The sequence below is a fragment of the Amblyraja radiata genome, chromosome 26 (genome assembly GCF_010909765.2).
Source record: "Amblyraja radiata isolate CabotCenter1 chromosome 26, sAmbRad1.1.pri, whole genome shotgun sequence".
Classification (NCBI taxonomy): Eukaryota; Metazoa; Chordata; class Chondrichthyes; order Rajiformes; family Rajidae; genus Amblyraja; species Amblyraja radiata.
The window spans coordinates 28,835,407-28,863,363 of record NC_045981.1 but is presented as its reverse complement, the minus strand read 5'-3'; the positions used below and the strand labels follow the sequence as shown (position 1 = coordinate 28,863,363).

General features: G+C 44.4%; 1 protein-coding gene across 1 annotated transcript in view; it reads left to right on the top strand.

Annotated features, from left to right (window-relative positions):
* fasn (fatty acid synthase) overlaps positions 1-27,957 on the top strand; it is a 94,867-nt gene that overhangs the window by 30,548 nt on the left and 36,362 nt on the right. Inside the window, exons 12-25 of the mRNA XM_033044574.1 lie at positions 691-785; positions 2,993-3,127; positions 4,242-4,445; positions 6,074-6,189; positions 7,460-7,635; positions 7,772-7,963; positions 8,857-8,937; positions 12,226-12,411; positions 14,274-14,456; positions 15,697-15,900; positions 17,261-17,574; positions 22,535-22,918; positions 26,033-26,197; positions 27,615-27,733. Coding sequence (XP_032900465.1) covers positions 691-785; positions 2,993-3,127; positions 4,242-4,445; positions 6,074-6,189; positions 7,460-7,635; positions 7,772-7,963; positions 8,857-8,937; positions 12,226-12,411; positions 14,274-14,456; positions 15,697-15,900; positions 17,261-17,574; positions 22,535-22,918; positions 26,033-26,197; positions 27,615-27,733 — 2,554 coding nt within the window. The remainder of the gene's footprint in view (positions 1-690; positions 786-2,992; positions 3,128-4,241; positions 4,446-6,073; positions 6,190-7,459; positions 7,636-7,771; positions 7,964-8,856; positions 8,938-12,225; positions 12,412-14,273; positions 14,457-15,696; positions 15,901-17,260; positions 17,575-22,534; positions 22,919-26,032; positions 26,198-27,614; positions 27,734-27,957) is intronic.

Genomic DNA, 27,957 nt, shown 5'->3' with positions numbered 1-27,957 from the left:
ATCTAACCTAATCTAATCATTTAACAGAAATTAAATGATTGTAAATCACATAGGAAATGCCCCATCTTATTGTAAATTAACAAAGTCAGACCTCACAGCGCCAGAGACCCAGGTTTGATCCTGACATCGGGTGCTGCCTGTGGATTTTAGACGTTTTCCCTGTGACCGTGTGGGTTCCGCATCGCAAAGCTGTGCAGGTTTGTAGGTTAATTGGCCTCCGTAAACAGCCCCCTAAACAGTGTGCAGGGAGTGGATGTGAAAGTGGAATAACATAGAACTAGTGTGAACGGGTGATCGATGGTGTGACATCTGTATCTCTACAATAACTAAGGTGTAAGATGTGAGAGATACAGCACAGACACAGGTCCCTCAGCCCACCAAGTCCGCGTCAACCAGCAATCACCCCATACACGAGCATTATCTGATACACTAGGGACAATTTTTTTTTTTTAACCGAAGCCACTTAACGTATATGCATATGGAGTGTGGGAGGAAACCAGAGCACCTAGAGAAAACCCACGCAGTCACAGGGAGAAGGTACAACGCTGTACAGACAGTAACAATAGTCGGAATCTAACCGGGTCTCTGGCGCCAGGGTGCTGCCCTAAAGGGCCGTAAACTTGTGTTAGGGATGTGGGGTTTTTTTGTTTTGTTTTTTAAACGTCACTGCAAAGTTTTGTTGTGTGACAGGATTAACTTGGGAGGAGTGCAAGGCGCAGTGTCCCGAAGGAGTAGTTCCTGCCTGTCACAATGCCGAAGATACGGTCACCATCTCTGGGCCACAGGTAGGAAACTAGACAAGACCCCGCATCAACCTAGAAATGTCCTGTGCACATGCGTCGGGCTCAATCAATCTCTGGATTTGGCTCAGATGTCAAGTTGAGGGAGCAGTGTAAAATAACATCGTTAGGTTTGCATTAAATATTAAAGCAAAACAAAAACTAAGGAACTTTGGGAAATTGTCTTATTTGTAATGGGAGCAAAAATGGGCCCTTGTTCTGGTAAATTGATGTTGATCTTCAATACTGACTGGTTTTAAATTAGATTGATCAAACTCCTTAAGCAAATATTTGGGCAAGAATTTAAATATGCAAATGACGAGATTCCATGGATGAATAAATGCACGAAAAGTTAATTATTTTAATGTACAACTGCAGGTGCTGGTTTATACCAAAGATAGACACATTGCTGGAGTAACTCAGCGGGTCAGGCAGCATCTCTGAAGAAAATGGCTGGATGACTTTTTGGGTCATGACCCTTCTTCAGACTATAGAAATGTCAACCATCCTTTTTCTCCAGGGATGCTGCCTAACCCGCTGTTACTCCGGACTTTGTGTCTATCTTTAATGTTTTTAATGAGTTGTCTGATTTAATCATATAAAAGTTATAATAAAGGGAGAATATGGAGAACATTCTACACAATTATTTGTGACTAGACTAAGTGGGACCCGTTGGGTCCCAGCTTCACACGGGAGGGCTGGTCCCCCAATGCAATATTCCACCTCTCCACCAATTCCAATATTGCTGGCCAGTGGGGAGGGGGGAGCTTTCTGGAGTGCTAGCATGGTGTTGTGGGCTGAAGGGACTGGTTTCCAGAGGGCAAGTATGGACATTGTGGGATGAATGGATTCTTGGGCTGGCAGCTAGACACACACACACACACACACACATGCACAGCGCCACACCCCCACCACACACACACACCACACCCCCCCACCACCCCCCCCCCCCCCTCCCCACCACACACACTTTGGGGCTTCCGCAGTCAGCGTCACTTCCGCAATCAGCGTGACCTCTGCACTCACCGGAAATTACGCAAGCAGCGCGACCTGTCCGCTAAGCGGAAGTCACGAAATGAGCGGGACTTTTGAACCAAACACAGACTGACCTAATAAAGCATTTATTCCTTCTAAACACAGTCTGACCTAATAAAGCATTACAGTTTCAAGCACAGGCGGGACAGCAGGCCCAAACAACTCATGGAATTGTCATTAAGGGCTAACAAATCATTTATTGCAAATACATTGCAGTCACACAGTTCAGTTGATTCACAGCTTAGAATGAGAGTCGTGGCCTCTCCCTCGCGATCTTGCAGAGTGACTGAGTCACGTCCAGGCATCCGGGGTTTTATAGTCCTGCCCCCCAACCCCGGAAGGGGCGTTACCTTCATTGCGGTGATTGACAGGCGAGAGGATCCCCAGGTTTTTTAAACACTCATAACTTTTTTATTTTTCATCGATGGGAAAAATTCTTGGGGCCTGCTCAGCAGAGGACTGTGAGTAAGATGGCCAAATATTATAGCAATATATGGTAGTGTTTTTTCTAAAATCAATATACAGCACAGACAGGAAGTGGTCAAGATGACATTAATTATATAGATGGTGCCATTTTAGAAACTTGCTACAGATTGAGGAGCATCGCTCTTTCCATGAAATCACTTTGTTTTGCATGTTTCAGTTCAGTTCTAATCTAAATACTTTCCTGAAGAGTTTGATCAATCTCATGTAAATTTAGTTGGTTCTGAAGATCCGGTTATATTTACATAGACAAGGGCACATGTGGCCCCTATTAAAAATCAATATATTTTCAGTCAAATTCTTGAGAGATTAAATGGGCTCAAAAAGCAGGAGCAACTCAGTGGGTCGGACTACTTCTATGTAGAAAAGGGATAGGCAACACTTCGGGTCGAGAGACTTCTTCAGTCTGAAGAAGGGTCTCAACCCAAAACGTCACCTATTCCTTTTCTCCAGAGATGCTGTCTGACCAACTGAGTTGCTCCAACTTTTTGTCTTTCTTTGGTTTAAACCAGCATCTGCAGTTCCTTCTTAGAAATTAAATGGAGATTGCTATCAATTTATTCCTGGTCAAAAGTGTAAGTTAAAAATAAAATTGGCAAAATATTTGAAAAGCGAGAATATGAAATTAATGTTATTGATGCTAGGATGTGTATAGAGGTGAAGGTCCTAACTTGTGATCGTTGTTCCCATGTCAGGAAGCTGTCAGTAAGTTTGTGGCTACGTTGAAGGTGGAAGGAGTCTTCGCCAAAGAGGTTCGCAGCGCAGGAGTTGCTTTCCATTCTTACTACATGGCTTCCATTGCACCGACTCTTCTCAATGTTCTGCAGCAGGTATGGGCAGTATCTTGTAAGCTAAATCTCTGAGGGTTTTTCCTCAAGAGTTGAATGCTATGCAGTAAGTGGTGGACAGACTTGGATGATCAGCCATGATCATATTGAATGGCGGTGCAGGCTCGAAGGGCCAAATGGCCTACTCCTGCACCTATTTTCTATGTATCTATGACTCCAGGAAACCCTTGAATTCCATGCAAGATGGTACGGTATGCGTTGGCATGTTGGATCGGGGGAGCAGAATGAATAGAGGAGTATGTGTCAATATTGGCGTATAAATCCATGGTTGTTATTTCCTTTAGGTTTGGGTTAGAGCCAGAATCGGTGACGATGAACTAAACAGAGTTGAAAAGAGTTGAGGAGCTACAATAATTGTTAATAAAACAATGTTGTTTTTCAATCAGATGATTTAAGATGTAGAAACAAGAATGCAGTGGAGCGACGGTAGACTTGCCAGAGTGCCAGAGACCTGGGTTCGATCCTGATTACGGGTGCTGTGTGTATCTTCATAAGTGATAGGAGTAGAATTAGGCCATTCGGCCCATCACGTCTATTCGCATTTCAATCATGGCCAATACCATTTGTTCTCCCTGTGACCTCCATGGGTTTTCTCGGGATACTTCCGTTTCCTTCCACATTCCAAAGACATACAGGTTTGTAGGTTAATTGGCTTCAGTAAAAATTGTAAATATTTTCTAGCATGTAGGATGGATCTAGTGGACAGGGTGATCGCTGATCAGTGTGGATTCGGTGGGCCGAAGGGCCAGTTTCAGCGCTGCATCTCGTGAAAATGTGAAAAGAAACCACAGATACCAGTTTTCAAAAAAAAACACACAGTGCTGGAGTAACTCATAGGGTTTGGCAATATCTCTGGAGAACATGCATAGGTGAAGTTTCTGATTGGGACCCTTCTTCAGACATCTGCTGTCTGACTCACGGAGGTACTCTAGCACTTTGTGTTTATCGGATGTATCCTTAATTATCCTTTAGGCTTTATTTTGGAGCAAGTGTTTTGGATAATGAGTGTCCATTATAATATGTACTGATTATGTGCCTCCTCTTCCTCTGCATGCCTTCCTTTGCCACCTCTCCGTATCCACATTTTGCTTGTCAGGTTATAAAAGTGCCCAAAGCTCGTACTCCACGCTGGATCAGTACATCGATCCCACAGGCCAAGTGGGACAGTGAGCTCGCCAAGCACTCGTCTGCAGAGTACCACGTCAACAATCTGGTCAGCCCAGTTCTGTTTCAGGAAGGACTGCAACACATCCCGAGTAATGCTGTTGTGATCGAGATTTCGGCTCATGCCCTGCTTCAGGTACCCACCTTTCGTTGCAGACTCCATGTACAATTGACTTTGTGAAAGCTCCCACTGTGTTATGGCTGAGACAAAAATAAGTTTGCTTGGTTAAAACTATCTACGTCTTGTCAGGAGTAATGTTCTCCTTTTCCCAGTATTGTACACATCTGTCTCAAAAATGGCAGTTGTGGTGTTTGATGAATTTATGATGAATTTACCGTAGCTTTGTGTTGTTAAAGCTTTATTTGTTGTCTTCAATGATACTTTATGTTCCTAGGTAAAGTGAAATTCTTTATTTTTGCATGCAATGCACAAAGTACACAAAGAGTCGCCACGTACCTGGTGCTGACAAAGTTACAAAAGTACTCATTAGAGTCCCGAGGGTCCATCTTTGGTCTCTGCGGCCCATTTTAATATCTATAGAGTTGATAGTTGATCCCTTACCCAGAGCTGCCAAGTAGTACAGATTTTCCGTATTTTGTACGAAAATGCAATTGGAATACGGATGTTCAATTTTGTGTTGTTAAATACGGATTTTAAATACGGAGTTCAGTTCAGTCTGAAGAAGGGTCTCGACCAGAAACGTCACCCATTCCTTCTCTCCAAAGTCGCTGTCTGTCCCGCTCCAGGTTTAAACAGAGCGCTGTCAGTTTAACGCGTGGGAATTTAAATGAAGAGCTGTCGGCTACAGCGCTATGGGTTCTAAAAATTGCACTACCGGCTGGAGCGCTATGGGCTTTAAAACATAGCGCTATGGCCACAGCGCTATGGGTCACAGACTGTTCAAGAAAACTCTCGTATAACAATGTCTTTGGAATTCTCCTTGAGCCTTTGATTATTTTTCAGGCAGTGGTAGAATTCTGGATAAGCCTAGTGGTGAAAGGTTACCAGTGGGATTGCAGTTACATTGGGATTGGCCTTGATTTTACAGTACGGTGGGTGGGCTCAAGGGGGGAGGGGTGGAGAGAGGGAGAGGATGGAGAGGGGAGGGAAAGTGGGAGAGAGAGGAAAGGAATAAGAGGGAGGGAGAAAAAAAAGGAATGAAGAGAGAGTGAGGCTGGGAGGGAAAGGGGGAGGGAGGGAGAGAGGAGGGAGGGAGAGGGAGGCTTCCAAAATGGCTTCTACATCATCTGGTGTTAAAAGCAGGAAGCAGCCGTTCAAACAGCAGTATACAAAGAGATGGCAATGAATGCACTGTCAAGTAAGGTGCGTAGAAGACATGTCAATTGGTAGCAAAGTTATGCATTCTTGTACTCTTACATGGTAACATTTTTTTTCAGCAAAATGGCACCACGTAAAAATACTGATTTCCTCAGCAAAATACTGATTTTCAGGTACTAGAATACTGAAATGCTCTGACAAAACTTGGCAACCCTGCTTACCGCATATTCTTGTTTTTCTGAGGACGTGGCTTAGAAACACTAAAAACATATTGCCACCTGATTTGCGATATTCTCCTTAAAACACCCATAAATAGTTATTTTGACAATTCACAAACACAAAAGCAAGTCTTGATATTTTTGAACTATGCTTGCTTATGGGGCAAGGTATTATAGGGGGCTTTGCGTGATAGCTCATCGGCTCCAACATAATGTTCTACCCATTCAACCCTGTGCCACCCGCTGAATAGTTTGTGTTTATTTCAGGCTATTCTGAAACGCAGTCTGAAGCAGTCGTGCCTGATCCTGCCAATGATGAAGCGCGGCCACAGCAACAACATCGAATATTTGCTCTCGCACGTCGGCAAGATCTACGCAAGTGGGTAAGTGGTAGAACTTCAGGGGAATGGGATTTGAATCTTGCTCGTGATCCAATACAGTGGGTTTGCAAGGAGTCGTAGAGAGATACAACAAGAAATGGTCCTATGGTCTAGCGTGCAAGCTGATCACAAGCACTTTCACAGCCTGCCACCCATAAACTGTCCAAGTGGTCCAACTGATTTATTCTGGTGTTGATGGCGATACTTTCTTGAGGCCTACGCATCACTATCCAACTTGGACAGGTACATGAAAGCCCTTGCCTTCCCTCTTTCTCCATCCCCTCCCCATTCTCAGTTCTCCCACCAGTCTTACTGTCTCTGACTACATTGTATCTCTGTCCCATCCCCTCCCTTGACATCAGTCTGAAGAACGGTCTCGACCCGAAACGTCACCCTTCCCTTCTCTCCAGAGATGCTGCCTGTCCCGTTGAGTTACTCCAGCATTTTGTTAAACCAGCATCTGCAGTCCTTTCCTACACATGGATGGTTTAGTTTTGTTTATTGTCACATGTACCGAGGTACAGTGAAAAGCTTTTGTTGCGTGCTAACCAGCCAGTGGAAGGACAAATACATGGTTGCAATCGAGCCATTCGCAGTGTACCGATAAAGTAAGAAGTGTTGCTGTAGGAGTGGAGATTTAAAAGTGTGGAGTGATTGTAATATGTGATTGGATTGGGTGCCATCTTGGATCTATGGAAAGCTTGAGAAGTACATGGGTTCAACACAGACAGGTGGGACTAGCGTAGATGGGGCTTCTTGGTCTTCATAGGTGAATTGGGCCAAAGAGTCTGTTTCTGTGTTGTGTGGCTCTAATAGCGAACCGGCCATGTAAATCCGGTCCAGTTTGGTCCCTGCTCTATTGTGTTGATAGAGCAAGAAATTAATGAGGTAAGAAGAGACCGACTCGTGAGCTCCATGTTCCGATCCGTCCCGACACCAGAGTTGACATCATCCTGACGCGAGGGCTTCGGTCATCGGACCGTTGGCAGCAGCGACTGTGGAGGGTTCCACAGCCCCGACCACGGGGGAACAAAGGTGGAAGATGGTTGAACTTTATTACCTTCCATCACAGTGAGGAATGTGGATTCCACTGTGGTGGATGTTTATGTTAAATGTTATTTGACGTGGCTGTGTGTATTGTTGCTTTTCACAGTATGGCTGTATAGTAACTCAAATATCACTGCACCTTAATTGGTGCATGTGACAATAAATGCAAACTTGAACGAAGAAGCACAAAATAACGAAATATTGATTTGCTATCTGGTAATGACAGAGTGAACCTGGACTCCAACAAGTTGTACCCACCAGTGGAGTACCCCATCCCCGCTGGAACTTCCTTAATTTCTCCGAGCATCGTGTGGGACCACAGCCAAATCTGGGACGTACCCAAGACCGAGGACTACTCGTCCGGTTCAGGAGGTTCGGGATCTGCCATTGTGTTTAACGTTGGTGAGTCGCTGCATTGTTAGAAGTCTACTGGGCAAACGCATGCCCTGCACTAGAGACAACTCAACGTTTTGGGAATTTGGGAAATGAATCTTTAAAAATTGGATAGTCTTTTGACCTTTAGATTTGTGTCGCACAGATATGAACCCCGAGTCTGCTGACAGCTACATTGCCGATCACTGTATCGATGGGAGAGTGCTGTATCCAGCTACCGGTTACCTGCTCCTGGCCTGGCGAGCTTTGCTAAGGACAAGCGGCGCTGTAATGCATCAGACGCCAGTGATGTTTGAAGATGTTGTCCTACACAGAGCAACAATTCTGCCAAAAACAGGTACTGAATAGGAGTAGCAACCCGAAATGTCATCTGTCCATCTCTGCCACAGGCCTGTTCAGGCTGACTGGCCTGCTTAGATTCCGCAAGACATTGTCTTGGAAACCCTTCAGACAAAGGATTCGAGCGCCTGAGCTGAAGGGAGATTGAGCAGGCTAGGACCCTATTCCTTGGAGCGCAGGGTGAGCTTATAGAGGTGTACAAAATCATGGGAGGAATTGTTCGTGTAGATGCACAGAGTCTCTTTCACAGAGTAGGGGAATCGAGAACCAGAGGACATAGGTTTAAGGTGAAGCGGCAATGTTCATTGAGGTCGCTTGATTTACTGGTTCTTCCAAGTGAGCGGAATTATTTCCCGAAGGGTAGTTGTCTTTCCAAGCGAGCCACTTGCTCAACACAGACAACTCTGCTCCAGCTGTAAAGACTGTTCTATTCCTTGCATTACACAAAATACGTCACCACTCAGCCTCCTATGCTCCAAAGAGAAAAGTCCAGTCTATTCAGCCTCTCCCTAGAACACAAGCCCGGGCAAAATCCTGGTGAATCTCTTCAGTACCAACTTAATGACATCCTTATTTGTAATTGGGGGGAATAAAAATCTATTTTTATATTAGCAGCGAAAATAAAGTCATTGAGAGGAGAGATGCTTCTGGGTTGTATTATCTCATTTTGGTAACACTTGTTACTAAGTACACACCAATTGGTGGAAAGATATCTGATTTCTAACATCAAAACTAGAGGGGATTACTTAAAATTTAGAGCAGTAGAATATCTTGTATTTGTTCTGCTCAAATGCCATGTATTTTATATTTTTGTTTCGTGAACTGCTAGAATTACCATGTTGTTATTCTGTTGACCATATCTCTTGAAACCTGTTACTCCTGTTAATTAAGGTTCTGTACAGCTTGAAGTTCGGCTGATGCCAGCATCAAATAGATTCGAAATTTCGGAGAACAGCAACCTGGCTGTTAGCGGTAAGCCACATTAATCTTGAAGCTTTCTTTGAATTTGTTTTTTTTTATCATAACTGCAAAGTTCATATTGAAGTACAAATACTTCCAGTAAATACAAACATTGTCAGCAAATTTTCTATGAAAATGTAGACTCCTGCTAATATGAGCATATCTACTTTGCTCCATTTGGGGCAGTGCTTTTATTTTACAGTATGACATACCCGCACCTCACTGAAGTTAAATGTCACAATTTCATTTTCTAGTTTTGTGACACGTATATTTATTAATGTGCGTTTGTCTTCTAAATCAGCACTGATCCTAGGTGTGTGCATTTTGAAAGGGCAACATGCATTCACTCATTCGGTGAAACACTTTTCCAGGCTCAAACATATCTCTTAAGTCTATAGCAGAGACTTTACCACTCTAGACGTTCTTGGTGCCAGGTTGTTTTGGATCTTCTTTTATGGTGTGATAACTGCTTATTTCCATAAAGCCGTAGACCTGTATAGAAACAAGCCCTTCGGCCCACCTTGTCCATGCTGACCTACTAGAGTGGTCCAATCTCCCTGCATTTGACCCATTTCCCCTCAAAAGCCTTCCTATCCGTATATCTGTCCAAATGTCCGATGTAATTCTTCATTATATCAGCTTCTATAGTTTCCACTGGCAGCATTCCACTATGGACTACTCTCTGAGTGGAAAAAGTAGTCTTGCCCCTATATATATATATATATATTTATTTTTAAATTAAAAAAATTTGCCTAAAAAAAGGCAATAGTTTTCGAATCCTCTACCCTGGAAAAAAGTCTTCACTAAGGAAGACACAAACAATCTCCCAGAAGTACTGGAGGATCTAAGGGAGTCGAGGAACTGAAATAAATTTTCATTAGGCGAGAAATAGTATTGGGTAGGCTAATGGGACTGAAGGATGATAAATCCCCTGGGCCTGATGGTCTGCATCCCAGGGTCCTCAGGGAGGTGGCTCTAAAAATAGTGGATGCATTGGTGATCATTTTCCAATGTTCAATAGATTCAGGATCAGTTCCTGTGGATTGGAGGATAGCTAATGTTATCCCACTTTTCAAGAAAGGAGCGAGAGAAAAAACGGGGAATTACAGACCAGTTAGCCTGACTTTGGTGGTGGGAAAGATGCTGCAGTCAATTATTAAAGAGGTAATAATGGGGCATTTGGATAGCAGTAAAAGGATTAGTCCAAGTCAACATGGATTTATGAAAGGGAAATCATGCTTGACTGATCTTCTGGAATTTTTTGAGGATGTGACAAGTAAAATGGATGAAGCGGTGCCAGTGGATGTAGTGTATCTAGACTTTCAGAAAGCCTTTGATAAAGTCCCGCACGGGAGACTGGTGACTAAAATTAGAGCACATGGTATTGGCGGTAGGGTGTTGACGTGGATAGAAAATTGGTTGGCAGACAGGAAGCAAAGAGTAGGGGTGAACGGGTCATTTTCAGAATGGTGGACAGTGGCGAGTGGAGTGCCGCAAGGCTCGGTGTTGGGGCCGCAGCTGTTTACCATATATATTAATGATTTGGAAGAGGGAATTAGAAGCAACACTAGCAAGTTTGCGGATGACACAAAGCTGGGTGGCAGTGTGAACTGTGAAGAGGATGTTAGGAGGTTGCAGGGTGACCTGGACAGGTTGAGTGAGTGGGCAGATGCAGTATAATATAGATAAATGTGAGGTTGTCCACTTTGGTGGCATAAACAAGGGGGCAGATTATTATCTCAATGGGGTTAGGTTAGGTAATGGGGAGGTACAGTGAGACCTGGGTGTCCTTGTACACCGGTCACTGAAAGTTGGCGTGCAAGTACAGCATGCAGTGAAGAAAGCTAATGGAATGTTGGCCTTCATAACAAGAGGGTTTCAGTATAGGAGTAAAGAGGTTCTTCTGCAGTTGTATAGGGCTCTGGTAAGACCACATCTGTAGTATTGCGTACAGTTTTGGTCTCCTAATTTGAGGAAGGACATCCTTGTGGTTGAGGCAGTGCAGCGTAGGTTCTCGAGATTGATCCCTGGGATGGCGGGACTGATATGAGGAAAGATTGAAAAGACTAGGCTTGTTTTCACTGGAGTTTAGAAGGATGATGGGGTACTTACAGAAACTTATAAAAGGACTGGACAAATGTTCCGAATGTTGGGCGAGTCCAGAACCAGGGGCCACAGTCTGAGAATAAAGGGGAGGACATTTAAGACTGATATGAGAAAAAACATTTTCACCCAGAGAGTTGTGAATTAATGGAATTCCCTGCCGCAGAGGGCAGTGGAGGCCAAATCACTGGATGGATTTAAGAGAAAGTTAGATAGAGCTCTAGGGGCTAGTGGATTTAAGGGATATGGGGAGAAGGCAGGCACGGGTTATTGATTGGGAACGATCAGCCATGATCACAATGAATGGCGGCGCTGGCTCGAAGGGCCAAATGGCCTCCTCCTGCACCTATTTTCTATGTTTCTATGCCCCTTGTGATCTTGTGCACCTTAACACACCAAAGAGAAGAGTCCCAGCCTATCCAACTCTCCCTGTAACTCAAGCCCAGGTAATATCATGGTGAATCTCTTCTGCAACCTTTTTATCTTAATGCCATCCTTCTTATAGCTGGGCAAACGGAACTGCACACAGTACTCTAATGCCCATGTCCCACTTAGGAAACCTGAACAGAAACCTCTGGAGACTTTGTGCCCCACCCAAGGTTTCCGTGCGGTTCCCGGAGGTTTTTGTCAGTCTCCCTACCTGCTTCCACTACCTGCGACCTCCGACAACCTCCGGGAACCGCACGGAAACCTCGGGCGGGGCGCAAAGTCTCCAGAGATTTCCGTTCAGGTTTCCTAAGTGGGACAGGGGCATTAGTGTGGCCTCACCGACGACTTGTACAACTGCATCATGATGTCCCAACTTTTGTATCCAAACCCCTTCCCAATGAAGGCAAGTGTACTGATGCCTCCTTCACTACTCATTGAGGTGTTTATTTAGGCTTTAAAAACAGGAAATGGTGTGAATGAGCAACATTTTAAAATTACCGATGACTCCAAAAACTGGAATGGATATCATGAAAAAAAATATTGCGCTTCATGCCTCATTTTGCAAGATAAATTGTTGTCTGTGAAACGATGCATTTGTTCATGTGTATATTTTTTCTGTAATAAGAAAAGACCTTTAATAGAGTTGTCACTGATCATCATGGATCTCTTTAACAAGTGGTTATGCCATTGAAAAATATTTGTATGTTATTCAGTATTACTCAATTTTCATAGGAGGCTAATTTTATTTGCATGTAATACTAATTGCAGGAAAAGTGTCCATTTTGGAAGAAACTGCCCTGGATGAGTTTAAGAAGCAGATAAACACCAGCTCCAAGTTTGCAGATACAGAGACAGAGTTCCGCCTGTCTGCCAAAGACATTTACAAAGAACTGCGTCTACGAGGATATGAATATGGAAAGAACTTCCAAGGAATCTTGGAATCTAATAATGCTGGTAAATGCTAAATTAAGCCTTTAGTTTTGAAAGTACTAAAATGAGTTGAAAGTGTTTAATTATCATGTGCAGGCAACAGAGCAATGACATAGGTACACGAATGCATTCTTACTTGCTGCAGCTTAAGGCCCATAAATACAATAACACACCGATATATATACACAATAATATAATAATCGGTAGTACTCGATACCCATTATAGTGCAAATCGAAACCCATCATGCAACCAAAGACACAGTCCAACGAAGATCATAGAAGCTGCGATGATGCCTCGGCTCCTTCAAGAGCTGCAGGAGGTGGGCCGGGGCACAAGAGATGGGGAGAGTTGGGGAGAGGAGAGGGACATCGGTTTGTGGGAACTGCTCCACTACATCAAGCATGCGGCCGACCGGTCTTTAAATAATAGTGCCAAAAATGGCAGCTCCTGCATGTCTAATAAATGCAAAGGGAATTTCACTGCGCAGTTGCATATGTGAGAAATATAGCACCGTTGAACCATAGTGTAGCAATGTTACAAAATTTTGAGATTTTAAAAATCAAGTCTGTAATTTATCCCATCTGATAAAGCATAAAAATAAGTTTAATTTGACATCTAATTCACTTTCATATCTCAAGTATTTAAAAAGTTATGGCCATTTTCATACTCGGAAATGAGCATCTTGTTCCCTATTGATTTTCTATGGACATAACAAAAAAGTTGTGATCGTGAACAGTCAAAAGCCCATAACTTTCTTAAAAATTAAGAGAACTGAATGAAATTTTCAGTTATCATAGATTGAAGCATTCTGAAACAAATATAAAATAATCTTACTTGGATGACCTGAAATTAAAGCATATAATTAGTTAGTTACCTAATTGTAGCTAATTTCAGACTTCAATTACTAGATCTAAACATCTATCCATTTCTTAATAAATGATTAACATTTTTAAATAGCCTAAATGTCCAAATAATATTCACAAATAATTCACAATAAAACATGATTTTTAAATCTCATTTACATTAATTTATAGGCCAAATGGAAGGAATTCAGTGTTCAATTGCTGTAAATAAATGCCCATTTAAATCAGCTTTCCAGTGGGTCCCTGTGGAACGCGCTGGTTTAGAACGTTCACATTGCGGTAGATTTGTGCCCCAAATGCCGAGAAAAATACTGCGCGATATAATGGGGCCAAATTGAGCTACTCGCAATATTAAATTTTGTATAAAAGGATCTTTAGAAGCCCTTTTGAATGTAAAAATATACAACCTAACTTCTGCTATTTTCTTTATGAGACCCTGCGGTTGCTGACGGTCGCGGGTTTAAAGATTGATTTTTAAACTACTATAACTATTATTCAAGGCCTTTAAACCTAATAATAGCTTTTGCGACGGGGTCTATCAGCGATTTTTCATTAATAATTAACTAGGCTGAACATTTTCGATTGGAACAGCTTAGAGAAAATCGCGTTTTAAACCCGCCCCCTCTAAACGGCGCCAAAATCGCGCACAACCTCAGCGGCAGATATTCAGCGACGCTTCAGGTAGGCTTTGCAACATACCTACATAGTGTTTTGCAACGTTCAAGAGCCTGACAATTTCTGGTAAGAAGCCGTTCTTGAACCTCGTGGTCACAGTTTCCACGCTCCTGTATGACCTTCCCAGTGGCAGGAGCGAGATGAGAGCGTGGCCAGGGTGGTGTGGGTCTTTGACATTGACTGCCTTTGAGGCAGCACCATTGATGTCAGGGAGGTCAGTACCTGTAATGGACCAGGCAATGTCTACCACTCTGATGGACTTGGAAATGTCTACCACTCTCTGAACACTTCTAAGTGAGGAAACCTCTTTGAAGTAAGCACATCATTTTGTTGGATTTTATTTGCAGGGGACAAAGGAAAGTTGCTGTGGTCTGGAAACTGGGTGACGTTTTTGGATACCATGTTACAGATGGTTGTGGTTGGACTATCTGGGCGGAGCCTGAGGGTGCCAACTCGCATCCGTTCCATCTGCATTGACCCACAGCTTCACGAGGAGACGGTCCAACTATACAAGGACAGCGAGAGGAAAGGTGACAATGGTTCCTGTGATAAATCTTGATATTTGGCATTGGTTAATTGTTGTCATGTGTACCAAGATACAGTAAAACTTTGTGCACTATCCACTATGCATCATACCATATGTGGGTACAATCAACCAGACACAAGTACAACACGTAGTGCAAAGAGAAAAAAATAAATACCAAAGTGGAGAATGTAGTGTTACAGTGCTAGAGTTTTACTGTTACTGAGCAAAAAGTTCACGATGAGGTAGGTTGGAGGATTGGGACTGCATCCTAGGGGGGACTATTCAGTTTGACTGACTTTCCAAAACCCAAGATTCCATATGGGGAGTTGAATGGAACCAACGCTACTTTTGTCATTAGTGGCAACGGAAGAAGCGAATCGTTTTCTAAAAGTATTCGATATGCTGGAGCACTTATGCTGTCATTTATCAAACAACAGTCCTCATTTCATCTAGAATTATCACCGGCAAGTTATGAGCGTATTTCTTTGCTCCTAAATACTCATTTCAGGATGCGTTGTCTTCAGTTTACAGATAATTGATGAGAATTAGTTTATGTTTGCAAAGCAAAATCAGTGATTATCTTTGTGCTTTTTCTTTGTATGTAAACATAAATGCAACTTTTGGATATTCTGAGTAAAATTGCAAGATTTACAAAGGTTTAATTCAGCTCAGAGATACAGCATGGAAACAGGCCCTTCGGCTCACCGAGTCCACGCTGACCATCGATCGCCCATTCACGCTAGTTCTACAGTACCCCTACTTTTGTGTCCACTCCCTTCACACTAGGGGCAATTTACAGAGGGTCAATTAACTTACAAACCTGCACATCTTTGGGATGTGGGAGGAAACCGGAGCATCCGGAGGGAACCCAAGCGGTCACAGGATAACGTGCAAACAGCACACAGATGGCACCTGAGGTCAGGATCTAACTTGGGTTTCTGGTGCTGTGAGATGGCGGCTCTACACTGTGCTGCGATTTAATTAAAATTGCTTTTAAAACTTTAAATTTGCATCTGACAGATTGATGCCAAGCAACTAACACTTTTCAACTTGGTCTGTAAAATTATTGCCTTGAATACAAGTGTATTCATCACATGTCTACATTTGAGATCACATATATAACTTGCACTTATTCAATAATTGTGCTAAGTCAACACTTTGCAGCCAGTGTGGAGATCAGCTCGCTACGCACCAGGTGAAATGCTTGTGTTGCTGATCCCGTCCTTGTGCGTGTTCCCCTGTAGCTGCGGATGTGGTTGTGAGTCGCTGCCTAGATGATGTCGTGGCGGGAGGGGTGCGGATCAGCGGGCTGCACGCCACCATCGCCCCACGCCGGCAGCAACAGCAGGGCCTGCCGCTTCTGCACGAGTTCCGCTTCAGCCCGTACACCGAGAGCGACTGTCTGGGCGGCAGTGAGAAACTACGCTCCTGCCTGGCCCACTGCAAAGGTGAGTTTTTTGTATTTTTTTCAACTTGGTTTCTAGTCTAGTTTCTGTGTAGAAATTTCATCGGCATTGTCATTCGGTGCTACATTAACTCTTCAAGACCTTCCGGTTATGAACATGACTTTAGTTTATTATTGTCACGTGTACTGAGTTACAGTGAAAAGCTTTTGTTGCATGCTAGCCAGTCAGCGGAAAGACATTGCATGATTACAATCAAGCTGTGTGAACTGTGATATGCAGTCTAGCACCTTTTTGTCTAAAACAAAAATCCCTGTCCGGTTTGGTTTAGTTTATCATCATGTGTATCACAGTACGGCGACATTTTTTTTGTTACATGTTAACCAGTCAGCAGGAAAAACTAGACATGATTACAATCAATCCGTCCACAGTGTACAGATAGTTGAGTTGAACTCTGGTTTAACCCCATGTTGCCTTTGGTTGGCCTACTTTTTTTTGTTTAAATATATTGTTGGGTGGCCACATTTCCGATGTTTAGAAACATAGAAAATAGGTGCAGGAGGAGGCCATTCGGCCCTTCGAGCCAGCACCGCCATTCATTGTGATCATGGCTGATCGTCCCCTATCAATAAGCCGTGCCTGCCTTCTCCCCATATCCCTTGATTCCACTAGCCCCTAGAGCTATCTAATTCTCTGGACTGTTGGGGTTAGAAATGGTACTCGGAGCAGGGCTTTATCCTGACGTGGGGAAGAGCTGTAATGCTCCACTATTTACAATTCTTCACACACTTCTTTGCTCGTTAATACTTCTCATCCAACTTGCCACTTGGACTGTGCATTACTCTGTGAAAATAAAGTGCTCCCGTGTGACTGATCTCTCAGCACAAGGAACAATATACATGAAGCAGTTTTCTGGCGGGTATCCGCGGGTCAGGCAGCATCTGTGGAAGATATGGACAGATGATGCTTTGGGTCGAGCCTTTGTTTTGCTCTGGGGCTGTTTCCCGTCCATGTGCTAGACCATCACTTGATGCTTCTTCTGATGAACACTTCATGAGTTAACTCTCTGGGAACTCATTGTGTGCTGTATCATTGCATTACAGTTTGGTTTATTGTCACGTGTACCGAGGTACAGTGAAAAGCTTTTATTGTTGGGTGCTAACCAGTCAGCGGAAAGACAATACATGATCACAGTCGAGCCATCCACAGATACAGGACAAAGGGGATTTTTTTTTTTTTGAGTTGACGATTAAAAGAGTGTAGCGATTGTAATTAATGATTGCAGATCGACTTCTGGGACCAGGATGCAGAGAACTGCCCAGCTTGGGTGCCATCTTCAATAATATAATAATTTCTCCACCTCTTCTAACCCTGTGGTATTTTTGTTCCCTTCTCTCTACCGCAGGTTTCGTGCAGACGCTGCAGGATAAGTTGTCCCATCACGGTCTGAAGCTCTCTTTCTCGGGACTCCCAGCCACTACTCCCACCTCTGCTGCCCCCACAGGCGCGGAGAAAGGACTTAATCACATGCTCAGTGTGCTGTGTGGGCTGGACCTGAACGGGAACCTGTGGTCTGAGCTGCAGCAGACAGTGGAGAGGGAGAAAACTTGTCTCCATGAAGATGAATTGTTGAATGGGCTACTGGAGAGTGCGGCATTGAAAGCTTGCCTGGATATCTCCCTGGAAAACACCATCAACAAGAAGATGAAGATTGTAGAGGTATTGGTGATCTCCCTGCTCAACCAAACTAAATGCATTCACATTTCGCACCTCTTCTCACCTTATCTGATACTCTTTTGTCTCCATTTCATCTCTAGTCTTTGTCACTTATTCCACCCATCTGCCAATCTCCTCTCTCTGTATCCACCTATTGTTTGCCAGGCTCTGCCTTGCCCCACCTCTTTTCCAGCTTTCTCCCCACTACTACATCAATCTGAAGGTTCCCAATCCGAAGCGTTGCCTAATCATGCACAGCTGAGTGCCTCCAGCACTTTGGATTTTTTTCCTCTGTATTTGAAATTTGGAATGGACTTGAAGAAAATGGTTGGGCTTAGAATGAGTTGGATGTACCAGACCAATTGACTTGCGTATTGTATCTAGTGGACAATAATGGAATTGGTTTGTTAAGGACCTGTCCCATTTAGGTGAATTTTTTCGGCAACAGCCGGAAAATAAGCTGTCACCACATGGTCGCCGGGTGACTCCTGTATTGTCGTGAGTTGTCTCCTCGACTACCGTAACTTTTTACTTGCCGCCGCTGGAATTTGAAATGTTCAAACCCTTTCGGCGACAGTGGGCCTGACGTTGTCTCTTCTCCTGTCGTAGATGATGTCATAGGTTGTCGCCAGGTGACTGACGTTGGTTGTCGCCGGGTGATGACCTCGGTGAATTCCATTGGCGACAACCTTAGTCAACCGGCGACAGAATTGTCTTCAGTTGTCGCCGACAGGGTCGTTGCTTGTCGCGGCTGGACGTAGGTTGACCGGTTGTCGTAGGTGGACGTCCTAAGTGGCGACGATTGGGTCGCCGGTTGTCGGTAGCTTGTCACAGCTGGATGTTGACCAGGTCTAGGTTGGCCTAGACATTGTCGTAGGGGGAGTCCAGTCACCATTTTATCGGCGACCTGCTACGACTGTGGCAGTCGCCGAAAATATTGCCTAAGTGGGACAGGCCCTTTATTGTCACCGTATACTGAGATTCAGTGAAAAGCTTTGTTTCTGTGTTTTTCTGCCAAATTATTCTATTCAAACCAAGCACAAGTACAACAGTTAGAGGAAAGAGAAAGATTCCAGTGGAGAATATATTTCTAGGCATTGTAATGTCACAATTCCAGAGAGAAAATCCAATGTCTGTAATGAGGTGGGTTGGAGAATAGAGGCACTTATGGAAGGATCATTCGAATTGAGATTCAATCTTTATTGTCATTGTGCAGTGTACACTACAGAGACAACAAAATGCAGTTAGCATCTCACCCAGAAGAGCGAACATAGAATAATGAACAGTAAAATATATATATGTACATACAGTAGTAGTAGTCTGGATGACAGATGGCACAATGGGCTAAGTGTTCGGCTGGCGACCGGAAGGTAGCCGGTTCGAATCCCGCTTGGAGTGCATACTGTCGTTGTGTCCTTGGGCAAGACACTTCACCCACCTTTGCCTGTGTGTGAATGTGTGTGAGTGATTGGTGGTGGTCGGAGGGGCCGTAGGCGCAGATTGGCAGCCACGCTTCCGTCAGTCTGCCCCGGGGCAGCTGTGGCTACAGAAGTAGCTTACCACCACCGAGTGTGACTGAGGAGTGAATGAATAATGCGATGTAAAGCGCCTTGAGTATTAGAAAGGCGCTATATAAATCCCATCCATCATTATTATTATTAGTATTGCATTTTTTCTGGGGGAAGGAGTGTCTGGTGAGGGGGGGGGGGGGGGGGGTGCAGAATTAAGTAGTGTAGCAGCCGCAATGAAGAAGCTGTTCCGGGACCTGCTGGTCCGGCAACGGAGAGACCTGTAGCGCCTCCCAGATGGGAGGAGGGTAAACAGTCTGTGGCAGGGGTGAGAGCAGTCCTTGATGATGCAGACATCGCTTGCTTTGGACAGACTCAATGGAGGGGAGCGAGGAACTGGTGATGCGTTGGGCAGTTTTCACCACCCTCTGCAGTGGTCTGATAACAGTGGGGAAGATGCTGATCCAGTCTGGTGGTGCGTGCATTCGAGCTTCTGTACCTTCTGCCAGACGGGAGCGGAGAGAAGAAGGAATGACCATTGCGGAAAAGATCCTAGATTATGTTGGCTGCTTTCTCGAGGCAGCGTGAAATTAGATGGGGTCAGTCGTGGAGAGCCTGGTCTGTGTGATGGAATGAGGTGCAGTCATTAAATCCGATCATACTATAAATGAGTACAACCAAGCCAGACAACAGGTAGTGCAAAGAGAATAATACCAGAATGCAGATTATAATAAAGAAGATTAAAGAGAACATTGTTTGTATCACTTATATATCCTGATGAATTCACAGTTGGAATAGAGTTGAAGAGTGGAACAATTGTATTGGATGATGGCAGATCCCCTTTTGGGACAGGCAGGCAAAGTGTCGCCTACTTAGGTTTTGGATTTTGAAGGTTTTGGTTTATTACAGTGGTATGTACAGAGACATGGTGAAAAGCTTGTTCTGCATACTATCGTCAAATTGTACCATACATGATTACAATAGCTCCTCTTCTGGAACTGCACGCAGAGTGTCACCATGTTCCGGTGCCATCTTGCAACTTCCAAGTCTCCGAAAATGCCAACTTTGACCCAAGGTGATGTGCTATTTCTTATTTTCTCACCCTAAGGGCCCAGTGTCCTGGCAGCACTGTATCGGTGAAGTAGGGCTCGGCCTGGCCCAGCCTGATACCGTTGGCTCCTTCCACCGCCACTCTGTGCAGCTGCTGCAGGCTGTGCTCGATCTGCTTGCTCGCCCGGCTGCTGTGTGGCCTCCCACAGCTGCCTCCGCCAACGCCACGAGGCACCTGACAATAATGCTCAGTACACTGTTGCTGGGCCGTTGGGGGTTGGAAAGTTTGAGTAGCACAAGATGCTGCCGTCTGCCAAGATTTGTGGGTGGAAGGGTTGTGAGGACATGCCGAGATCGGGATGGCCGTGGAATCCACGACACACTGCCAGATCAAAGCTTCAAAGAGTTTGGACCAATCGACCAAAAGTCCTACATTGATTTTAATGAATTTAAAGCAATGTAGGAGTTTTGCAGGTTCAGTCCACATACACCATGATACTAGGGGCTGTGTGGATGGGAGATTGGGAAGCTGGTCAAATCAACTGAATTTTACTAGCCTCCTTCCCCCTTTTCCACCAGGTAAAACCTCAAGTGCAGAACAAAGGTAGGAACATAGAACAATACTGCACAGGAACGGGTCCTTCAGCCCACAGTGCTGAACATGATGCCAAGACAAACTAATCTCCACTGCCTGCACATGATCCATATCACTCCATTACCTGCACATGCATTTCATGCAAATGTCACTTTGAATGTGCCTCCACCGTGTGTGTGAGTGTGTATGTGTACATGTACACTCGTCCCACATGCTTAGATTTTATTGATGTCCGAAGGCCCTTTTAATTCACAGTCCCATGACAAACTAATATGGTTGTGTTGCGAGTGGTTATCAGTACCTTTTGCTGAGTTGTGCCACTTCAACCCAGCTCTACAAACACAAGCAGCTTGATCAAACAGAGTTATCTGAGTCATAGAATGCTCATTGAACCAAATCCAGGCCTGCTTCACACGGTGCAGGGTCCATGTTCCCGATGTGTTGGGTCACGTGCTTCTCCAGCTTGCCTTCGATTTTGATATTTGAAATTAAAGACCATTCTTCCTACAAATAGGGGTCATTTTTGGGATCTGCACAGCTCAAGCATGCAATAAATGAGGTGCAAGGATCAAATCAAATTAAAAAGCAAAGCAGGAGAATTATCCCCTTCCTGGAGGTTTGCTCCTATCCCCATTCATCGCATGTAAACCTGAACAGTGGGATTTGTCAGGCTGAGCAGAAAGGATGCTGATCAAGTTCAAGTTTATTGTCATGTGTCCCTGATAGGACAATGAAACTCTTGCTTTGCTTCAGCACACAGAACATAGTAGGCATTGACTACAAAACACATTAATAAATAAACTGATAAAGTGCAAAATGACAGATAATGGGTTATTAATGTTCAGAGTTTTGTCCGAGCCAGGTTTAATAGCCTGATGGCTGTGGGGAAGTAGCTATTCCTGAACCTGGTCGTTGCAGTCTTCAGGCTCCTGTACCTTCTACCTGAAGGTAGCAGGGAGATGAGTGTGTGGCCAGGATGGTGTGGGTCTTTGATGATACTGCCAGCCTTTTTGAGGCAGCGACTGCGATAAATCCCCTCGATGGAAGGAAGGTCAGAGCCGATGATAGACTGGGGAGTGTTTACTACTTTTTGTAGTCTCTTCCTCTCCAGGGCACTCCAGTTGCCGAACCAAGCCACGATGCAACTGGTCAGCATGCTCTCTACTGTGCACCTGTAGAAGTTAGAGAGAGTCCTCCTTGACAAACCGACTCTCCGTAATCTTCTCAGGAAGTAGAGGCGCTGATGTGCTTTCTTGATAATTGCATCCGTGTTCTCGAACCAGGAAAGATCTTCAGATATGTGCACGCAGAGATCAGAGGCTCAGGATAGATTAGGATGGCTTTGCCGGCTGCTCTGTGGCTGCACGGTGGAAGAGGGTCATTTCCAGGTGCCTTCTCTCCTCGGTACACAAAAATGCTGGAGAAACTCAGCGGGTGCAGCAGCATCTATGGAGCGAAGGAAATAGGCAACGTTTCGGGCCGAAACCCTTCTTCTTCAGAAGGGTTTGAAGAAGGGGTTTGGCCCGAAACGTTACCTATTTCCTTTGCTCCATAGATGCTGCTGCACCCGCTGAGTTTCTCCAGCATTTTTGTCTACCTTCGATTTTCCAGCATCTGCAGTTCCTTCTTAAACGCCTTCTCTCCTCGTTGGTCTGGGCTTTGACCTCGTGTACTTTATGCTTGTCCCAAGAGATCACCTTGCTCTCTTTCTCTGAGATCTGCATTGTCATTGATGTTTATACTTGTCACTATGTTAATATTTAATTAGTGCTATTCTGACTTTTATTTTGTTCTCCTGGCCCTCTTTTAGGTTTCAGCAGCCGATGGGAACCTGTACTCTCGCATTGTTCCATTGATGAACAATCAGCCAGTGATCAACCTGGATTACATCGCCACGGATATGAACCCCGACTTCGTGTCAGCCAGCCAGCTCCAGGACATGGGCATGTCCGTTGAGCAGTGGGATCCCGCCAATCCGGCCCCGGCGAGCCTGACCAACGCCCAGTTAGTCGTCTGCAACAGCTCCTCCTTCCTCTTTGACGACCCCCAGACTGTCGTCTCCAACATGGCAGCCGCCGTCAAAGGTGGTGGCTTCCTGCTGCTGCACACACTCCTGAGGGGGGATGTTCTCGGAGAGACGATCGCGTTCCTGACGGGCAAGGACCCCAAACAATCGCGAGGGCTCCTGATGCAGGTGAGCTGGTGTCTTGTGAGAACCACGCGCGTGCACACACACGCACACCCACACGCACACGCACACGTACACGTACACACACACACACACGTACACACACACACACACACACACACACACACACACACACACACACACACACACACACACGTACCCACACACGTACACACACACACACACATACACACACACACGTACACGTACACACACACACACACGTACACACACACACACACGTACACACACACACACGTACACACACACACACACACCCACAACACAACACAACACACACACACACACACGTACACACACAAACACACACACACACACACACACACACACGTACACACACACACGTACACACACACACACACACACGTACACACAAACACACGTACACACACACACACACACACACACACACCACACGTAAACACCGTACACACACACACATTCACAGACACACACACACACACACGTACACACCACACACACACACACACACACACACACCACAGACACACACCACACACACAGACACAAACACATTCACAGACACACACACACTCACACACACACCACACACACACACAACACACACACACACCACACACACACACACTCCACACATACACACACACACCACACACACACACACACACACACACACATCCACGTGGATGCAGAGCTAAATACTGCACATGGAGGTTATTGAAATAAATCAGAAAATGTCCAAAACATTCAGCAGGTCAGGTAGCATCTACGGACAGCAAAACAAATTGAATGTTACTGTGGGTGAACATGTTGCCCAAGTTTCCTGCTACTTTATGCTCCATTAAAACCATCACACGATTTTCTTCACACCGTTCCAGAGTAGTGGAAATGCGAGTTATTTACACCAATTCTTGTGCTTTAATCAACTTGTTTAAATAAAACACTTGAAGAACAATTTATTCAGAGGCTCCGTCCTCCTCATCAGCTACTTTACCAAATACATAATGGTGACTAAAAAGGACACAAAGTGCTGGAGTAACTCAGTGGGTCGGGCAGCTTCTCTGGAGAACGTGGCTAGGTGACATTTCAGGTCGGAACCCTTCTTCAGGCTAAAATGACCTGAAATGTTAACTACATAATTCTCCAGATATGCTTTCTGAAGAAGGGCTGCGACCTGAAATGTCACCTACTCCTTTTCTCCAGTGATGCTGCCTGACCCGCTGAGTTACTGCAGCATTTTCAGTGTAAACCAGCATCTACAGTTTCTTCCTACACATGCAATCTGACCTGCGGAGTTACACCAGTACTTTGTCTTTTTTTGGGTAAACCAGCATCTGCAGTTCCTCGTATCTACTAGATAATGTTATTTCCCCCCCGCAGATCTGTTATTGTGCACTATTGAATTACATGAAATATTAACGATATATTCTGAGTATGAAAGGATGCTTATTTATACTTCTGTTTACATTTTGTGCTTGTAATTCTATGCTTTTTAAAAAATCTAGAGAAATATCCTTGAGGTTTGAAATTCTGTGTAATGTCTAGAAATGTGTCCCTAGCAAAGCAACTGCTCAGGATTTTTGTTTCTACGAATAAAACTCTTGGTGTTTATGAACGGTGTTCTCTACAGTATGGTTAGTTTAATTGAAATGACTGTGCATGATAATTTGGGCATTTCTTTTCCATTTGATGTATTTAATTTTAATTTACAACATGCACTGATTTGCTCTTCACATTCACTAATATGAACTGATAAGAGGCTTTGTTGCATTGCTACACTGTTTAATACTTTCTGATACGGTGGGGGAATGCTAAACTGCTTGCAGTTTGAGATGTCATGACCAGGGTAACCTTAGCAAAGTTATGAGAGTGTGACTACAAGCAGGTGTTTTTGTATATTACATTGCTAAATTAAGCATTTATTCCTCAAGTGCTTTTTTTTAAACTTGTGTCCATGGAAGCACACGTGTTGGTGTGAATACATTCTTATTTGCACTACTTTAGCACTGTATAAAGAGAATTGTGTGATCATTTAACTGGAGCATAAATCTACGCTAGCATTTATTTCAAGCTGGCTTGCATACAAAAACAGGGATGTAATGTTGAGGCTCTAAAGGGCAGATAAGCTCCTACACTTCAATAGAAGTTGCGATCACTGTCGTACATAGCAATGTTAGGAACCGTGCCTGTTGATGTTTTCAACAATGATGATGGTGATGTCTATAAGGTTCTGGTAAGGCTGCATTTGGAATATTGTGAGCAATTTTGGGCACCACACCCGAGGAAGGATGTGCTGGCTCTGGAGAGTGTCCAGCGGAGGTTTACAAGAATGATCTCAGTAATTAGTTGGTTAACCTACGATGAGCATTTGTCAGCACTGGGCCTGTTCTTGCTGGAGTTTAGAAGAATGAGAGGAGGCCTCATTGAAACATACAGAATAGTGAAAGGCTTGGATAGTGGATGTGGAGAGGATGTTTCCATTAGTGGGAGAGTCTAGAACTAGAGGTCAAAGCCTCCGAATTAAAGGACGTTCTTTTAGGAAGGAGATGAGGTGAAATTTCTTTAGTCAGAGGGTGGTGAATCTGTGGAATTCTTTGCCACAGAAGGTTGTAGAGACAAAGTTAGTGGATATTTTTAAGGCAGAGATAGATAGATTCTTGATTAGTACAGGTGTCGGAGGTTATGGGGCAAAGGCATGGGAATGCTGTTAGGAGGGAGAGATAGATCAGCCATGATTGACTGGCAGAGTAGACTTGATGGGATCGAATGGCCTAATTATACTCCTATTCCTTATGACCCTAAAACGGCAGGAAACATGGGCAAGCGATGGCTTGGTCGCTTCCAAGATGAACACAGCAAATCGAGCCCAGTCCACTCAAAAAAAGGAACTTGTAGAGTTAACTGGAACTCCAATGTAGAATGTAAAATAGATATTTAGAAAGGTTGAAGTTAAGGTTTTTTTGACCAGATTTCCATGCTTGGTCACTGAGTTTGAAAACTTGGAATAAAATACCTGGCCCTTGTTTCCTGCAGTCCTATGCAGTCCTTGTTTCCTGCAGTTGATTTGGGTGATCACATCATCGTTGTCATTTAAGGTGTCTTTGCTTTCCCTTTCAGAGTGAGTGGGAAGAGATATTTAACCAAGCATCGCTGGATGTAGTCAGCAGCAAGAAGACTTTCTATGGCTCCATCATGCTTTTGGGTCGCAAAAAGTCTGAACCAAAGAATCCTGTGTTCCTCACTGCCCATTCGACAGACTTCAGCTGGATTGAGCCTCTGAAAGTGAGTAAAATACCTCTCAGTATTTTGTGACTGGCGATCGCAAGAGAGGGACAAAGCACCCCATCCTCTGGCTGAAGAAGGTGACGTCTCGACCCGAAACGTCACCTATTCCATCGCTCCATAGATGCTGCCTCACCCGCTGAGTTTCTCCAGCATTTTTGTTTACCATCCTCTGACTAGATGCTTTAAAGCTTTCCAACCCCCCACAATGTATTCAGATAATTAATCTTTCTTGGCTTGTATCGGGTTTCAAGCATTTTCTCTCTTGCTAGTTTAAAACTACCTCACTTTTACCATCTTTTCGCTGGTTCCATCATCACTGCTTGTGTCACACAGTTCCTCCTGATCTCCCTCCTGTCACAAACTGGTTCTCTTTTCCCTCGCCCCATTCTCCACAAACTTTCATAGATATTGTATCCAGTACATGTGGGGGGTTTTTGTAGACAAGAAGCTGCCAGTACGCATTTTGTTCCTTGCTATTGGTGTCTATAATGCATTGTTGCTCGATAAGCTGCTTAAGGGCCTGACTACATTCAGGTTTTTTTTAATACTTTAGTGATCTTTTTGTAATAAATATTCTAAAATTTTTGAAATCTAATTTTTAACTTTTTGGAGGTTCCGGTAAACCATACCAACTCTAACATGGCAATTCACAGCATTTGTGTGGCTCAAGCTAGATATTCTGCCACAGTGGTGAGGGTTGTATTAATAATAATAATAATGGATGGGATTTATATAGCGCCTTTCTAATACTCAAGGCGCTTTACATCGCATTATTCATTCACTCCTCAGTCACACTCGGTGGTGGTAAGCTACTTCTGTAGCCACAGCTGCCCTGGGGCAGACTGACGGAAGTGTGGCTGCCAATCTGCGCCTACGACCACCACCAATCACTCACACACATTCACACACAGGCAAAGGTGGGTGAAGTGTCTTGCCCAAGGACACAACGACAGTATGCACTCCAAGCGGGATTCGAACCGGCTACCTTCCGGTTGCCAGCCGAACACTTAGCCCATTGTGCCATCTGTCGTATTGCCTGCTGTATGTCCCTTTCTCTGCAGAAGATCATTTTTCCTTGCACATTGTTGTCCTGTTCATTGTCACATTCTAAACATATGTGGGTTTGTAGGTTAATTGGCTTCTGTAAATTACCCATAGTATGTAGGTAAACTAAATTAGAATCATATAGCATGGAAATGGGCCTTTCAACCCGACTCGTCCACGCCAACCAAGTTGCTCCATCTAAGCTAGACCCTTTTGGCCCATATCCCTCTAAATCTTTTCTATTCATGTACCTATCCAAATGTCTTTTGAATGTTATTGTGCTGGCCTCGACTACCTCTTTTGGCAACTTTAGCCCCACCACCCACCATGTGGAAAAGGTTACCCCTCACTTTCTTTTCTTTACTTCCAGAATATCTTGGCGAACCCTTCAGAGGAACCAGTCTGGCTCGCTGTCTCCAACTGCGGCAATTCTGGGATTGTTGGGATGGTAAATTGTCTTCGTCAAGAGCCTCGAGGACACAGAATAAGGTGAGCTGTTATCCATTATCAAAGGTCAGGGAAACTGGTATCGGATCCTGATTGAGGCCCTTCAGCCTGAAGAAAGGTCCTGACTCAAATGTTTAAGAATGAACTGCAGATGCTGGAAAATCGAGATGTCAGCTGACATCTATTGCATCCGCTGCTCTAGATGTCAGCTGATCTTCATCGGTGAGACTAAGCGTAGGCTTGGCGATCTTTTCGCCGAACACCTC